At 44.6% G+C, this 17,775-nt stretch overlaps 1 protein-coding gene across 4 annotated transcripts in view; it reads left to right on the top strand.

Annotated features, from left to right (window-relative positions):
• EFR3A (EFR3 homolog A) overlaps nucleotides 1–17,775 on the top strand; it is an 83,046-nt gene that overhangs the window by 52,312 nt on the left and 12,959 nt on the right. For all 4 annotated transcript variants that reach the window (XM_081918750.1, XM_081918749.1, XM_081918747.1 and 1 more), the window contains exons 11-18: nucleotides 2,555–2,719; nucleotides 3,645–3,759; nucleotides 9,546–9,597; nucleotides 10,716–10,888; nucleotides 13,376–13,451; nucleotides 14,636–14,797; nucleotides 15,551–15,682; nucleotides 16,976–17,043. In XM_081918750.1, coding sequence (XP_081774876.1) covers nucleotides 2,555–2,719; nucleotides 3,645–3,759; nucleotides 9,546–9,597; nucleotides 10,716–10,888; nucleotides 13,376–13,451; nucleotides 14,636–14,797; nucleotides 15,551–15,682; nucleotides 16,976–17,043 — 943 coding nt within the window. The remainder of the gene's footprint in view (nucleotides 1–2,554; nucleotides 2,720–3,644; nucleotides 3,760–9,545; nucleotides 9,598–10,715; nucleotides 10,889–13,375; nucleotides 13,452–14,635; nucleotides 14,798–15,550; nucleotides 15,683–16,975; nucleotides 17,044–17,775) is intronic.

The following is a 17,775-nucleotide window of genomic DNA, read 5'->3' as shown; positions in this document are numbered from 1 at the left end:
ACAAAACCCCACACATACACTAAGTAGAGGAATAGAAGTATTGCCATCCCACCCCACTCACCGTTCCCCCCTCTCCCTCTCTCCTTCCTAACCTCACACTGTATGTAGCACAAATGTCTCATAACAAATGAAACTGATCTGTAGAAACGCAACTTGGGGAAAAAGAGACAATGCATGTATTTTTGTAAACTAAGAAATTTTAAATAAAAATATATTTTAAAAATGGAAGGAGGGGGCTGCAAGCAAACACATCCAAAACAATGTTTCTGAAACGCTTCCAGATTGCACACGTGATTTCTATTCACTAATCAAAGGGTCACAGCAATCTTATCAATTGCAACCCAATGCCGTCAGCCTGAACCAATCGAAACCATTTGGCTCTTCAAATCAGCCCTCATCATAATATCCTGTGGTTACATATAATCATTTTCCCATGTCTTTCTTTATTAAGACTCAGACTAATTTTCCTATTCATTAAATGTCTCCCAATATCCTCTTTCATCTGTCTACAAAACAATTCAAGATTAATCACAATTGCCATGCCTAGCTGATTCTCTGTTCGTGCATACAATGGCCACCATAGATTCTAACAGGTTATTCTTTCCAGTGTTCTGGAATGGACATTTGCTACACACACAGCCTAAAAGCAGCTAGTTCTGTACTGTAAAAGGCAGACACAGCCCTCTTCAGTTTACCTAGAGCTTAGGCTCAAAAGAAAACGGAATCATCAGAATGGTACAGTTTTATGAAATTATCATTTTCTCCATCACAGGAGGACCCTGCTCTGATAGCTATACATATAATATAATATAATATAATATAATATAATATAATATAATATAATATAATATAATATAATAATATAATAATATAGTGGTACCTCAAGTTACATACGCTTCAGGTTACATACGCTTCATGTTACAGACTCTGCTAACCCAGAAATATTACCTCAGGTTAAGAACTTTGCTTCAGGATGAGATCAGAAATCGTGCTCTGGCGGCACGGTGGCAGCGGGAGGCCCCATTAGCTAAAGTGGTGCTTCAGGTTAAGAACAGTTTCAGGTTAAGAACGGACCTCTGGAACGAATTAAGTACTTAACCCGAGGTACCACTGTACCTATAACAGAGCCATATTTTAACTTACAAGTTATTAAGTTAAACCTGTGACCTGTCCAGGGCCAGATTTAGGTTTGATGAGGCCCTAAGCTACTGAAGGTAATGGGGCCCTTTATATGTCCAGCTGTTCTTTGTCAACAACAAATGGTTGCTGTTTTTTGTATTGAATATATGCTATATGGTAATTTATAGGCTTAATAGATATCTGAAGCCATTTGCCACTGTTGCTGTATGTAGGTTTTATTTTATTTCTTTTTTATCTTATATTTTGGAAAAGTACATCCAGTGTTTTTTTTCCTTTACATTTTTGGGGGGCCCCAAGAGAGTGGGGCCCTAAGCTATAGCTTTTTTAGCTTATATATAAATCCGGCACTGGACCAATCCCTCTGAAAAGAGGAATTCAAGGCAGCGACCACCAGCAGTACAATTACAACAAAATGCAACCATCTCAATGCCCTTGGGTTTATTCAGCTGCTTCCCTCTGGGCCTCTGCTGCTATAGCCAATGTTGCGCCATATTGGGTGGTGCACATGACAGCTTGGACTTGATGGTCTGGGTCTGCACTGAGCGACTTGCTGCCGGCGGAACAAGCAAGGAGACTCCAGGTCTCTTGAGTCAACTCCAAGTTGCAGATGCCCCATAGGGAATAGGCCCAAACCTGACCCCCGTTTACCACTGTTATTGACAAGAAGATGGCAACTTTGGCTTTGTTAAGGCCTTAGCCCTTGTTGCAGACCCCCATGCCCTTTGTCCAGGCAATACAGGTCCACACATGGTGTCACAATAACAACAAGGCCTTCTGCCTGCCCTGGGACTTTATTGAGATCCCCTCTTGAGGCAGCCATAGATGCCCATAGCTCGGCCTGGTCCCAGTGTGCTTGGTGGGTTCAGGCTAAGGGGTCACTCACTTCTGAGTCCTTTGACTCCCCAGTAGTTGCTTGCTGTAGGCTGTGGGGTTTGGGGAGGGACAGTTCTAGCAGTCCTCTGGGTGGCAGTTTTATGACCTTCAAAGGTCGCAGCCAATGAGCTCATTCCCCAGTTATACCTTTGGCGGTAGAAAGCAAATAAAAAGTGGAGAATGGGTTCTCCATTAATGGTCCATGACTCTCAGCGCATTTAGCTGAAGACTACACCTGTGGAGAATTTTTTCACTTTTTTGTGTTTAAGAAAGCTGAAATAAGATGCCTCCGTTCTTGACAATGTCCACTTGAAACAGAGAATCCAACATTTAAGAACATGAGAAGAGCTGGATCGCTGGATCAGGCCACACGCCCACCTAGTCTAGCATTTGTTGCTCACAGTGGCCAACCAGATGAGTGCAACATCACACTCACTGCCAGTGATTCAAAGCCAAAGACATACTTCTGCAAAATTTGGGTCCCAGTGACCCACCCTTTCATTCCCAAAGGTTGAAGCCGTTGTTTTTCGTCTCTCCACAGGCCCAACTGTCTTAGAAGTGTTTAACACCTTACTGAAGCATCTGCGTTTCAGCGTCGATTTCGAATTAAGTGACAGGCGTAGCTCAGTGAGCAGTGCAAGCTTCAATGCAAGTGCCAAGGAAAATGATGAGAGAATTGTCCAGAATGCTATCATTCAAACAATTGGTGAGTAATTTTAAATAGTTTTAAGGTTTCATTTGTCAGGTGGAGGCAAAACCAGTCCTCTGAACCACCCCAGGATCTTCGGGTACAGGGCAGTATACAGATGTAAAATAAATAAAAGCAGCCATGATAATTATTTTAAAAATCATCATCATCATTATCGTTATTAAGATGGGACATGGAGGTGAAGAGCATGTAATATTATTAGTAGTAGTAGTATTACAATTATTTTGTTGTCTCCAATTCTAGTCCTACTTAGAGACACATTTGACTAACTTAGGTCCATTAATTTCCATGAGTCTACTCTTGAGTAAAACTTAGCTGAAGGTTTTTACTTGTTACATTTGCTAGCAACTTTATGCAAAAAAAGAGAAGAAGTCTCAAGGCAACTTAAGCTGAAATACAACATACTAAAAACTAGGAAAACCAGAAAACGCCAAAAATGCTCATCCAGCGACATAACAATGGCAAATAATAAAATAAAATAAGGACTTTTCAAAATTTCACAGTCTCTAGTCCTGATGTAGGAGTAATCCACATACAGTAACCCCTTCGGATGCTGTTTGACTAAAACTCCCATCAGCCCCAGTCAGTAAGGCTGATGGTTGGGAATGATGGGAGTTGTAGTCCATTTGGAGAGCACCACATTGGCCACATCTGTCCTAATGCATGTTATCTGGAATATTTTGGGTTTCTTTTTCTTCTTAAAATCTAACAAATCATAACAGGAGAGGGATTTTTTTTTATATGCAAACCAAGGAAAATAGCAAAAAAAGAGTAGTAAAATCATATGCATAATAAAATCCAGCCTGGGGAAACAGAACAATTACCAATTGCTGGTTTTTCATTCGGGGCAGAAGAAAATCCATTGTTGTTTGTTAATATTTCTTTCTGGAATTTAAAAATAAATAAATCTTTTTACACCTAGGTTTCTTTGGAAGCAACCTGCCAGACTACCATCGTTCCGAGATTATGTTGTTCATTATGGGGAAAGTTCCTGTTCTGGGATCAACTTCGCACACACTGGACACAAGCCAGTTTGGGTTTGTTCAAATTGCTACATATTTGGGGCTCCCAGTGGGAAATTTGTTTATCCTAAAAGAGGCAGAAATAAAGGATGGCATGCTTTACATACAGGCTTGGATCCTGAATACTATGTGCAGATGGAAGCATATAGAGAAGGGGCTTTTCCTATTTGTCCTTCCCCTTTGCAGCTTCTTGCTTCCCCCGCCAAAGAAATTCTCTGGAGAATCAGGAACACACACAGACAAACCAGGTTGGCATAGGTCAAGGAGGAATCACTCAAAATGGTGTGGAGAGACTTTGCATGAACACAACCCAACTCTTAAAATAGCCCTATTCTTTTTAATCTGATTTCCATAGAGAAAAGTGTGTAGCCATAGGCAGTTTCCAATTTTGGCTGTGAAACGAATAACAACTGGAGAGAAATAGAATTGCATTATATATGGTGAAATATGGGTGGCGCTGTGGGTTAAACCACAGAGCCTAGGGCTTGCCAATCAGAAGGTCAGCGATTCAAATCCCCGCGACGGGGTGAGCTCCCGTTGTTTGGTCCCTGCTTCTGCCAACCTAGCAGTTCAAAAGCATGTCAAAGTGCAAGTAGATAAATAGGTACCGCTCTGGCGGGAAGGTAAACGGCGTTTCCATGCACTGCTCTGGTTCGCCAGAAGCGGCTTTGTCATGCTGGCCACATGACCCGGAAGCTGTACGCCGGCTCCCTTGGCCAGTAAAGCGAGATGAGCGCCGCAACCCCAGATTCGTCCGCAACTGGACCTAATGGTCAGGGGTCCCTTTCCCTTTACCTGCACCAAAGCAAAAGTGTGTAAGAACATAAGCCCTGCTGGAAAAGGGCTCATGTAGCCCAGGATCCTGTTCTTACAGTGGCCAACTAGATCCCTGTGGGAAGCCTGCAAACAGAAGCAGAGCACAAGAGCCCCCTCCCCACCTGCAGTTCCCAGGAACTGGTATGGAGAGGCATACTGCCTCCATCTGTATAGGTAGAACTTAGCCAACATGGTTGTTGTTGTTGTTGTTTAGTCGTTTAGTCGTGTCCGACTCTTTGTGACCCCATGGACCAGAGAACGCCAGGCACTTCCGTCTTCCACTGCCTCCCGCAGTTTGGTCAGACTCATGTTTGTAGCTTCGAAGACACTATCCAACCATCTCATCCTCTGTCATCCCCTTCTCCTTGTGCCCTCCATCTTTCCCAACATCAGGGTCTTTTCCAGGGAGTCTTCTCTTCTCATGAGGTAGCCAAAGTATTGGAGCCTCAGCTTCAGGATTTGTCCTTCCAGTGAGCACTGAGGGCTGATTTCTTTAAGAATGGATAGGTTTGATCTTCTTGCAGTCCATGGGACTCTCAAGAGTCTCCTCCAGCACCATAATTCAAAAGCATCCATTCTTCGGTGATCTGCCTTCTTTATGGTCCAGCTCTCACTTCCATACATCACTACTGGGAAAACCATAGCTTTAACTATACGGACATTTGTTGGCAAGGTGATGTCTTTACTTTTTAAGATGCTGTCTAGGTTTGTCATTGCTTTCCTCCCAAGAAGCAGGCGTCTCTTAATTTCGTGGCTGCTGTCACCATCTGCAGTGATCATGGAGCCCAAGAAAGTAAAATCTCTCACTCCCTCCATTTCTTCTACTACATGGTTAGTGTAGCCTTATCTTCCACAAATTTCTCTAATCCTCTTTTGAAGCCATCCAAATTGCTGGTCATCACTACTTCCTGTGAGATTGAATTCCACAGTTCAACTGTGCGTCATTTGAAGAAATACTTCCTTTTCTCGGTCCTGAACCTTCCAACATTTAACTTCATTGGATGTTTCTGAGTTCTGGTATAAGGAGAGAAGGAACAAAACATTTCTCTATCTAGTTTCTCCTCTTGCACACTCTTACAGGTTGTAAACCTTATCTAGTCACCCACGGCTGGTGAGAATCTCTTTCTTGGTTGTTTTATTTTTCCCCTTTTATGCCACAACTAGCCGACATAGGTAGGTAAATATGGAGTTGCAGGCTACTAAGACTATTCAAGACCTAGTAGCTTGTGTAGATTTCTTTGCAAGATTCTAATAAAAAAGCCATTATTTCCAACATCCGCCTTTTGCATCTCACCAGTCTCATTGGTGTTTGCCATCAGCTGTTTAAGATAAGTTTGCAAGTGTGTTTTGAGAGATGTTTTTTATTATTGAACAAGAATACTTTGTTTTGTTTTACAGCAAGATTAGGGGGAAATCGTTTTTTCTTGTTTTACACTTGAATTTATTGGCTCACTGGGCCCTTTCCAGTCCTGCATTGCTATGTTGAGCCTTCCGATCACCTAACAAATTAATTTCCCTCTCCAATAATTCATGAGGGACCCATCCAGCCATATAGAATGTGGTTAACTGAAAACACCTTCGGCTTTCTATAAAACTAAAAGTTCTGACCAGTGTGGTAGAAGGCTGCCTATTTTGGCCTCGATTGATTCTGTAGGCTTCTGAGAAATGCTTTCTAGAGGAGAATGGTGCTGATAAAAGGGCTTCTGATGGAAATGAATAATTCAGAATCATTCGGCTTCGTTCTCTGCTCATCGATTTTCAGACGGGGAGTCATGAAGCAGCGAACTTAAGGCACTCGGGATGATTCCTGTTGTGATGGGGATTTTATTCCTCCGTAAATTCAAATTATCAATACATAGTTATATTTTATTCATTGCTTTTCTAAAGAAACCACCAGACTCCCATGGCTTTTTATTTTTCAGTTTTAATTAGGCATATCAGCCTCTATAACTCTTTATCGGTCTGGTTGTTTTCTGTGCTGCATACAAAGGAGCAGACCTCTCTTAGCCCTCTTGGTAATTTTTTTTCTTTGAATGAGGCTAGCAAATGATGCATAATATACTATTGTGCAGCATCTTAAAAAGCAGAGACATCACCTTGCCAACAAACGTCCGTATAGTTAAGGCCATGGAAGTGAGAGCTGGACCATAAAGAAGGCTGATCATCGAAGAATTGATGCTTTTGAATTATGGTGCTGGAGGAGACTCTTGAGAATCCCATGAACTGCAAGAAGATCAAACCTATCCATTCTTAAGGAAATCAGCCCTGAGTGCTCACTGGAAGGACAGATCATGAAGCTGAGGCTCCAATACTTTGGCCACCTCATGAGAAGAGAAGACTCCCTGGAAAAGACCCTGATGTTGGCACAAGGAGAAGGGGATGGCAGAGGACGAGATGGTTGGACAGTGTTCTCGAAGCTACCAGCATGAGTTTGACCAAACTGCGGGAGGCAGTGGAGGACAGAGGTGCCTGGCGTGCTCTGGTCCATGGGGTCACGAAGAGTCGGATACGACTAAATGACTAAACAACAACAACAACATACTAGTGTGCAACTGAGGACTGTCCAGATAGCAGTTGTTCTCCCCAACTCTCTACCACATAGTTTCATGCTGCAGAGAGAAGCGATAAGTGGTCTGAAGCAAATCTTGCTCCGCTGTTCACTACTTCTGATTCTGCAGTACCATTCTGATTTTGCTGATAGATCTCAGGTCTGAGAGTTCATCATCAGAATCATTAGGGTTGTCCTCTTGCTTCAGGGTGTCACCCACTTTGAACTAACGTGATGCCCGCTCCCCATCCCCCAAAATAATACCGTTCTTTGGGATGGGACCTAAATAGAGCATCAACAGTTTCAAAGGACATAGGGATATTTTGAGCATTCAGAGGGTCCAAGTCCCTCTGTTGTCTTCTACTTTAACCTTTAAGGAAGGAGGTCAGCAGCAGAAGGTCTCTTCAAAGCCAGAAAAGTCTGACAGGTGTCTCTTCCTTCCAAAATCAATGGGCGCTGCCAACATTTGTTGGTCCCAGTAATTAACTAATTAACCACCATGTGCCCAATAAATCCTACAATTTAACAAATAATCAATCTACATTTCCAATTCCCTATACAGTGGTACCTCGGGTTACATACGCTTCAGGTCACATACGCTTCAGGTTACAGACTCCGCTAACCCAGTAATAGTACCTCGGGTTAAGAACTTTGCTTCAGGATGAGAACTGAAATCGTGCTGTGGCGGCACAGCAGCAGCAGGAGGCCCCATTAGCTAAAGTGGTGCTTCAGGTTAAGAACAGTTTCAGGTTAAGAACGGACCTCTGGAACGAATTAAGTACTTAACCTGAGGTACCGCTGTACTGCTCTCTTTTTCCACTTGGGAACACGAGGTGTATCTAAGATGAATTCCAACTTGGGAGATAGGCGGGATATAAAGACATCAAATGAATGAATTGTTGCATCAATCCATCAACCTCCAATGGATGATTAAGAAGGATTGGGTCGTGCATCACCATCGCTGTGTGTGTGGGCCAGCGTCCATACTCTGCAGAGTTGCACCTCAACACAGCTCCTTCCTTGGAAGCATCTTGTTGAAGGTACACACAGTAAGCAATAAACACTCATGGACACCATAAAGATCCAGTCAAGTGTAGAGGTTTACTTGACAGGCATAAAAGCATATTGGTAGCATACAGTGGTACCTCGGGTTGCAAACACCTCGGGTTACAAACTCCACTAACCCAGAAGTAGTACCTCAGGTTAATAATAATAATAATAATAATAATAATAATAATAATAATAAATTTATTTATATCTCGCCCTCCCCAGCCGAAGCCGGGCTCAGGGCGGCTAACAACAATCAAATAATCAAACAGTCAAATAATCACACATTCTAAAAATATTTCATTATAAAAATTAATTAAAATCAAATTGATGGCAACCGATTAAGCAAAATTCTGTGCAGGTTGCCAGAGGAGGAAGTCAGGCTGTGCCCTGACCAAAGGCCTGGTGGAACAACTCTGTCTTGCAGGCCCTGCGGAAAGATGTCATGTCCCGCAGGGCCCTAGTCTCTTGTGACAGAGTGTTCCACCAGATTGGAGCCGCAGCCGAGAAGGCCCTGGCTCTAGTTGAGGCCAGCCTAACCTCTCTGAGGCCTGGGACCTTGAGGATGTTATTATTTGCAGACCGTAGGTTTCTCTGTGGGGCATACCAGGAGAGGCGGTCCCGTAGGTACGAGGGTTAAGAACTTTACCTCAGGATGAGAACAGAAATCGCGTGCCAGCGGCACAGCAGCAGCAGGAGGCCCCATTAGCTAAAGTGGTACCTCAGGTTAAGAATGGTTTCAGGTTAAGAGCAGACCACCGGAACGAATTAAGTTCATAACCAGAGATACGACAGTACACACACTCACCACTGCTGTGGTCAAGGCATGCTTAGAATCCAGCAAGAGTCCAAGACTCTCTGCTTCTCTCAACCTTTCCACAGCTTTTCCTGACTTACTTTAGAATTGCTAGATTCCCTGCCATACCGCCACTTTCTGGAGAGGGAAATGTGGAAACACAGAACACTGCCTTTCCATCTCTTTACACTGAGGCTGTTCCACTGCTGGCTGCTCAGCTCGCAAATCACTGTTTGGTGCGTTGGCTGGGAAACGAACTCAGGTCAACTGCTTGGAAGGCAGTTATGCTCATCACTTCGGCCTTCAGAGTTCTCGTTTGAATATGAATGACCTAGGCATCACTTCTGCTAGTCAGTGTGGATTTTAACTAAAATCCAACAATTTACAGCATTTTGTTGCTTGGGCCACATGGATTCTTCCAGCTTTTGCTTCTGTTCTGAGGTTTACTATTCCAGCTTGCCATTTTATCTCGACATTTTATCATGTTATGCATCCCACCGCCACCAACTATGGAAGTTGTTATTGTTTATCTTTTTAAGAGAGGGAAAAGTGTTGATTCAAATTAACTTTGGTTTTCCCCTCCATTTCCTTTAGGGATTTGGGAACCAGGCGAATTCAAATTATGTTGCTGAGATCGTTACTGATGGTAAGTAATGGGGGAAATTCACACGATCGCTTTCATATCCTTATTTTAAAAGATCCATTTTACAGCATGGCTAAGCAGGCAGAATAGCCACTTCTTTAAACTCGAAGCAAAAGTAAAGGAGAGTGGTGTTTTCCATAGGACTAGTCTACATTTGCAAATACTTGTCTGGTTATCTGTGAGAAATGCTGAGAATTGAGTAGGCAGGGAGGTTGTTGTAAATTGGTTCTTTCTTTTTTGGTTTCCACTGCTGTTCAAACTAGAGATTACATCAGTGTTTACTCCTTGTAAACCCTTCGGCCAACCATTGGTTTATGCTCTTACAAAGGAGTCATTGCAGGGGCAGCCAACATGACTGCTTCGACAGGAAGCTCACTGTGGGTGACTTTAGATCGTCACCATCGCTCAGCCTAGTCTACCTCACAAAAAAACCCTGTGAGAATAAAATGAACTGAGAGAGAATCATGTGTACAGCCCTGAGCCCCTTGAAGGAAAAGCATGATAAAAACCTACCGTATTTTTTGCCCTATAGGACGCACTTTTTCCCCTCCAAAAATGAAGGGGAAATGTGTGTGCGTCCTATGGGGTGAATGCAGGCTTTCGCTGAAGCCTGGAGAGCGAGAGGGGTCGGTGCGCACGCTAAGTTGCCTGCATGCCGAAGCCTGCGCGCGCTAAGTTGCCTGCATGCCGAAGCCTGCGCGCACTGAGCTCAGCGCGTCCAGCTTCGTGGACCTCTCGGACCTGCCTGTTTGGGGGCAGGGGTCGGGGGAAGCTCGGGCCTCCCCCGCCCCAGCCCCGCGCCTGGGGGGAAAATAATTTTTTCCCCTTTATTTCCACCCAAAAAATCTAGGTGCGCCTTATGGGCCGGTGCGTCCTATAGGGCGAAAAATACGGTACTTAAAACAAAAGAACTACATTGATTTTTGGTGGGTTTCCTTTTTTGCTGTTGAATGGGCTCAGCTTTGCCTTGTGCAGTTTGCGCAGCTGAATGGACACAGCTCCAGCCTGCACAATTTGTTCAGTTAAATGGGCACAGCTTTTGTACCCAGCTTTTGGCTGTGTGATTTGGCTGAATCATTTCTTTGGTGACTTCTCTTTATCTTTTCTTTGATTCTCACCAGGTCACAACAGGATACAGTGCCAAGACCATTTCTGCTGCCCTGCCTGCTCCTTTTCTGGATCCTTTGCTCTCTCCTTCACTCATGGATGACTCTGAACTCAGACAGCTGGTCCTGGAAATACTGCACAACGTTATTGATCGGCACGACAACCGAGTGAAGCTCAGAGGGATACGGTAAATGCTCGAGTCTGACAGGGTCTCAGTTGAGTCCCTATGCAACAGTAGCTCATGCCAGTGTACCATGGGAATCTCGGATGTAGATGCTAAAATTGGTGGCATGCACAAAGAGATTAATCCATCTCTGCCAAAACTCCCATTAACTATGTTCCTTCTGCAGTTTGTGCACTCTTATAAAGCAGTGGGGAAGAAGTTTGTTTGGTCTGCGTTTTGATGCAAACCTATTTAATTTGCAGTTCTCAGGTCAGGAAGTGAAGCAAAACACAACTGTCATTCGAAATCTCCACTTCTCCAAACAATTGTGGTGCAACTCCCCAACCAAGATGTGTGCACATGCTAATTTAAATTACATACAAAACTACTATATTATACTGGGCAAAATTCCTGGGTAACTGTACCTGAATTTTTGTGTGGAATATTTAAAGGGACTTAAGGTTTGGGAAAATAAGAAACAGAGATTGGCAGATGCATCCATCCCTACCCAGAGATAGGCAGGGCTTTAGAGCACAGTAGTGTGGATCAGGGGACGCAGGTGGTGCTGTAGGTTAAACCACAGAGCCTAGGACTTGCCAATCAGAAGGTCAGCGGTTGAAATCCCTGCGGCGGGGTGAGCTCCCATTGCTCGGTCCCTGCTCCTGCCAACCTAGCAATTCAAAAGCACATCAAAGTGCAAGTAGATAAATAAGTAGGTATCACTCCAGTTGGAAGGTAAACGGTGTTTCCGTGTGCTGCTCTGGTTCACCAGAAGCGGCTTAGTCATGCTGGCCACATGACCTGAAAGCTGTACGCCGGTTCCCTCAGCCAATAAAGCAAGATGAGCACCGCAACCCTAGAGTCGGTCACAACTGGAACTAATGGTCTGGGGTACCTTTACCTTTAGTGTGGATCAAAGTCCATCCATCCTGCTATAAATCTGCCCCCCATCCTTCTTCACTTTTGTTCCTCTTGTTGTCGTCTTCCAAGGAAAGGAGTAAAAGGTGGAGAGAGACCAAACATTGACCATGTCAGATTGTGAGGTGGGTGATCCACCCCAAAACAGAAGGCAGGACCTCTTCTGAAGTCCAGGACCTCTTCTGAAGGCCGGCGGGGGGCGAAAGTCTTTTAAAGCTCCCCCCCGCCTGCCTTCCCGGGGGCTTTAAAATCGCCCTGGGACAGTCCTCCGCTGCCGCCCGCCAGCATTTTAAGATCGCCCGGGACAGCGGAGAAGTCTCCGCTGTCCCGGGAAGGCAGGCAGGGTGGAAGCAAAGACTTTCGCCCCCCACCGGCCTTCAGAAGAGGTCGGGGGACAGACTGTCTCCGGACCTGGTCTGAAGGCGGTTTCCATAGGAACGCATTGATTGATTTTCAATGCATTCCTATAGGAAACCGTGCTTCGCAAGACAAAAAACTCGCAAGACGAAAAGACTTGCGGAACGAATTAATTTCGTCTTGCGAGGCACCACTGTACTTGTGTCTCCTCTTATGCAAGCAGAAGCCCAAGAACTGCTCTAGAACCCTGCAGGAATTCTAGTGCAAACGTTCGTGTTACAATTTTGTTTCTGCTCATGGTGGTTCTTTGGATTAATTCCTCTAGCAATAGATGTGGTAGCCCAGGCTATTTGTACTTTTGTTCAGAGCTCTGGTTTCCACATCTAACCTCCTAAAGGCAGGCAATTAATAATGAACGACCAGCCTCAAACCTAGAATTGTTTGGGTACTTTAAGAAACCAAGGAAATCAGTGCAGTTTTGAAGGGTTTGGTCCGCCATCTTGATTGAAAATGGTATCTGGTTGTATCCAGTCATCGATGAAAACCTGCTCCTTGATCTCAGGAACCGTCATGCAAAATTTGGTCTCAATATCATAGCTGTCAACTTTTCCATTTTCTTGCGAGGAATCCTATTCGGAATAAGGGAATTTCCCTTAAAAAGAGGGAAACGTTGACAGCTATGCTCAATATCTTAAGAGGTGTCCAGCTTTGTAAGTGAACAAGGTTTCAAAATATATAGCAAATAAGAGAAAACTACAGTAGCAAATTATGTTTTCCAACTGTGATCAATAGATGCCATTTTTCTTCTGTTTTCCATGTTCCATTTTGTCAGCGAAGAGAGGAAAAGTGCAGGAATGTAACAGTTGAATGTTTTTCATGCAGCAATTGATGATTTTGTTATCCAGGTGTCCTGCCCTGAATGTTAAATAGCTCTTCCAAATTGCTCCTGGTTTAATTAAGCTTGTAATTATATTTTTGTTTTATACAAAACATAAAATGGACTATTCCTGTACTGAGTCATAATTACTTCCCCCCCTTTTTTTTGAATAGGAAATCTATTGTTATTGCAAAATGTGGGTTAATTAAAATGGAGATGACTTCGAAAATGCCTGGATAAATTAAATACTTTTCACAGCATGATTCCGAGTGTCCCCATCGCTGAGAAGTAATTTGCTTGCAAATTATAATTATTAATGCTGTTTTGACAAAGTAACATACTGTTTTGTGTCTGCGCAGAATAATACCTGATGTTTCGGATCTAAAGATAAAACGGGACAAAATTTCAAGGCAAGATGCGAATTTCATCAAAAAGGTAATAATATCATTAAAGATCAAACCAATTGTTAGAAGAAAGAGATGTTGCATACTGTTAGGTAAGGGATATAGGGACTCACTGCTCTCTGGGTAGAACCTGTGATTTGAGTGTAGAAGGGCCCAGAATTTATTTTTTGCATATCCTCTGAATGCAAAGTCTAGTAACAGAGCTGTGCTTCTGCCAGGCAGAATTGACAGTTATGGGCTAGATGAAGATAAGATGAGCCCTGCTGGGTCAGACCAAAGGCTCAGCTGGTTAGCATCCTGTTCTCTGAGAGCCAGTGTGGTGTAGTGGTTAAGAGCGGTAGTCTTGTAATCTGGGGAACCGGGTTCGCGTCTCCGCTCCTCCACATGCAGCTGCTGGGTGACCTTGGGCCAGTCACACTTCTCTGAAGTCTCTCAGCCCCACTCACCTCACAGAGTGTTTGTTGTGGGGGAGGAAGGGAAAGGAGAATGTTAGCCGCTTTGAGACTCCTTAAAGGGAGTGAAAGGCGGGATATCAAATCCAAACTCTTCTTCTTCTTCTTCTCTTGGTGGTCTACCATGAGAAGCTGCCTTGAGTCCCAGTCTGGGGAAAAGGCAACCTAGAAATAAATATAACAATATTATTATCATCACCTACAACTCCCATCAACCTTGACATTTGGCTCTGCTGGCTGGGACTGATGGGAGTCGCGTTCCAAAATATCTGGAGGGCCACTTGATTGAAGAGGCTGCTCTGGCTTTGGTAGAAGCCAATACCTGTATTGTGAATGTGCACCAAGTATTACCTAGTGGCTCCTCAATGGCTCCAAAAAACCTGACATAAACATGCGAACATAAGGAGAGCCTGCAAGATCGGGTCAATGGCCCATCTAGTCCAGCATGCTGTTCTTACAGTGGCTGGCCAGATGCCTGTGGGAAACCAACAAGCAGAACATAAGCATTTGAACATAAGCATGGTATTTGAAAGCATTGCTGGCTAGAACTGTCGAGGCAGAAGATAGCCGTCATGGCTACCAGCCATTGATGGCCACCTCCTCCATGAATTTGTCAATTCCCTTTCAAAGCCATCCAACTTGGTGGCCATCACAGCCTCCTGTGATGGAGCAAGTTCCATAGTTTGTGTGTAAAGAAGTCATTTCTTTTATCCTAAATCTTCCAACGAAAACCTTAATCAAGATTCCTCTCTGCTCTCTCTAGCATGGGCAGCAGCTGTATAGGCATGTCTACTTAGGATGTAAGGAAGAGGACAATGTCCAGAAGAACTTTGAGCTTCTCTACACAACGCTGGCTCTCATGACAATTGAACTAGCCAACGAAGAAGTGGTCATTGACCTCATCAGAGTGGCTATCGCCTTGCAGGTAGGGCTTTCGAAGTGCATCTGGGCGGCTTTGTTGATATCATGTCAAAAGATTGGAATCCGTATTTCTGATCAAGAACGGTGCGCTTATTTTGTACGCTTTGAATCTACCTGCTGCATCATTTTCCACCTTGAGAATCTCACCTTCTTTTTGTACATGCTGTGGTTTCAAAATAAAGCTTATTTAATGTGTAGAGCAGCCTCAGAAATGAGAAGGGGGCAGTACAGTGTTCCCAGTGTTCATGGGATGGGTGGGCAGTGGGCTTTTCTGATACCTGTCCATCCCAGTTGTTGCATTCTAGGATCCTACCTGCCTATTGTTCTAGGATCCAAGCTTAGTACATAACATTTTTATTGCTTCTTTTCTTTCTAATGTTGTATTCTATTGCTGGTGTTTTTCACCAACTACCCCCCCTTTCCCCAACCACCTGAACAAAGCTCCTGAATGATTGACGGTCCATGGACCGCAGTTTGGGAACCCTTGCTCCAACACACTGTCAGATCATAACTACCCATGTCCTGAAAAACTGTTTTAAGATGTGTTGTGCACTGCACAAGCTATTAAGACTAGTTTGTCATGCTAAATAAATAAAACTTGAACTGACTTCTCTACTCAAAAGACTTAACAGTGACCTGGGACAGGGGGAAAAACTGTTTTACCTTCCTGGCTCTTAGTCTTTTCACCCATATGAAAAAATATATGACCAATACCAGTCTTAAATGAGGTCCCCCTTCTCCCTTTCTTTCATTGTAGGACATTGCAATCCTTAACGAAGACAACTTGCCCATGTTCCATCGCTGTAGTGTGATGGCAGTGGTAGCCGCATACCTCAACTTCCTAAGCCAGATGATCGCTGTTCCTGCTTTTTGCCAACATGTTACTAAGGTGCTGTATCGTGTCTGATTTTCACGAGTGTGCCTTGCATTGATACAGTAGCAGAAAAGCCCTTCTGATTTGGCTAAATCAAGAGCCCAAAGCAAATTTGGGTTGGGGGTTACTTGTGGCAGTATGTATGGACTGCAGAGACAGACCGCTGTGAGTGACAGCAGGCATGGGCTGGGGCTTAAAGGAAACAGGCTCATCCTTCAAACACATTGTCCATCCTTGCAATGCATATTTATTTATTTGCAAACATATACAGTGGTGCCCCGCAAGACGAATGCCTCGCAAGACGAAAAACCCGCAAGACGAAAGGGTTTTTCGGTTTTTGCGACGCTTCGCTAGACGATTTTCCCTATGGGCTTGCATCGCAAGACAAAAGCCCATAGGGAAATCTCGGGGACCTTTTTTTAAATGCTGGCGGTGGGGAGCAAAGCCTTTCCCCCCCCCCCTCCGGACTTCAGAAGAGGTCCAGGAAGGCCGGCGGGGGCGAAAGGCTTTGCTCCCCACCACCAGCATTTTAAAAGCGGTCCGGGATAGCAGGGAAGCGCTTCCCGCTATCCCAGACGGCTTTTGAAGGCAGGCGGGGGGAGCAAAGACTTTTGCCCCCCGCCCGCCTTGGGAAGAGGTCCTGGACCTCTTCCAAAGGCGGGCGGGGGGCAAAAGTCTTTGCTCCCCCCTGCAAGTCTTTGCTCCCCCCTGCCTGCCTTTCCGGGAGAGCGGAAAAGGCAGCGCTGCCTTCCCGCTCTCCCGGAAAGGCAGGCAGGGGGGAGCAAAGACTTTTGCCCCCCGCCTGCCTTCGGAAGAGGTCCAGGACTGGGGCTTTTAAAATGCTGGCGGGCGGCAGCGAAGCGTTCGCTGCTGCCCGCTAGCATTTTAAGATCGCCCAGGGACAGCAGAAAAGTCCTTCGCTGTCCCTGGGCGATCTTAAAATGCTGGCGGGCGGCAGCGAAGGCTTCGCTGCCGCCCGCCAGCATTTTAAAAGCCCCCGGGACTGTCCCGGGAAGGCAGGCGGGGGGGAAGCAAAGACTTTCGCCCCCGCCAGCCTTCAGAAGAGGTCGGGGGACAGACTGTCCCCAGACCTGGTCTGAAGGCGGTTCGGTTTCCATAGGAACGCATTAATTGATTTTTAATGCATTCCTATGGGAAACCGTGCTTCGCAAGACGAAAAACTCGCAAGACGAAAAGACTTGCGGAACGAATTAATTTCGTCTTGCGAGGCACCACTGTACATTTTAACATCGAATGCAAAGTGAGAAAATCGTCAAACGCTGTCTTGTTTTTCTGCTCGTGTTGCAGGTCATTGAAACCAGACATGTAGAAGCACCCTATTTTTTACCTGAAACAATTTTCAGAGAGAAGTGCAAGTATGTGAAATTTTAAACAACTCGTAAAACATGAGTACCAGTAATGTTTTTAACTTAAGGACTGTGAAAGACCATCTCTGTTGCTGGCATGTCTAGTTAAAGGGCAGTGTGGTGATCACACAGGGTCCCCGGTCTACTGACCCTGTGCCACCACTGTGATTGTGTTCTTCACTGCCACCACCCCGTTTCTCACGGGACACACTGAGTCCAGACAGTTGTTAACATAAACAAATAATCAAGTTTATTTTTAAATGCAGGAGCAAGCTTATGGTTTCAGTTAGTTTTTCTTGACAGTTTCTTGATCTTAGTTCCTAACAACTTCAAACTGATTATCCCCAACTATCTATCTGACTCCACCTAACAATTCCTCTCACTCTCTCACAATACAACTCAACCAACCCACTGCCTAAACCTCCCTCTTCCTTCTCCAATTCCCAAACCACAACTGACTTTCAAAACCTCCCACTCTAACTTTTACTCCTCCCTTGTATTCCCACTGGCCAATCACATCACACTCATTTTAACCCTTTCGTTATGACTCACCTAGGAGGCAAACGCCATAGGCAGTGAGGACAGATCTTCTGTCCAAGACCCTGGAGAGCCTCTGAAACTCAGAGTAGACAGTACTGGGCTGGGTGGACAAAATAGAATAATAGAATTGTAGAGTTGGAAAAGACCGTGAGGGCTGTCTAGTCCAGCCTCGTGCAATACATTAATCTTTTGCGCAATATG

This window comes from Podarcis melisellensis, assembly GCF_964234715.1.
Source record: "Podarcis melisellensis genome assembly, chromosome: 7".
Lineage (NCBI taxonomy): Eukaryota > Metazoa > Chordata > Lepidosauria > Squamata > Lacertidae > Podarcis > Podarcis melisellensis.
This window is presented reverse-complemented; position numbering and strand designations above follow the sequence as displayed.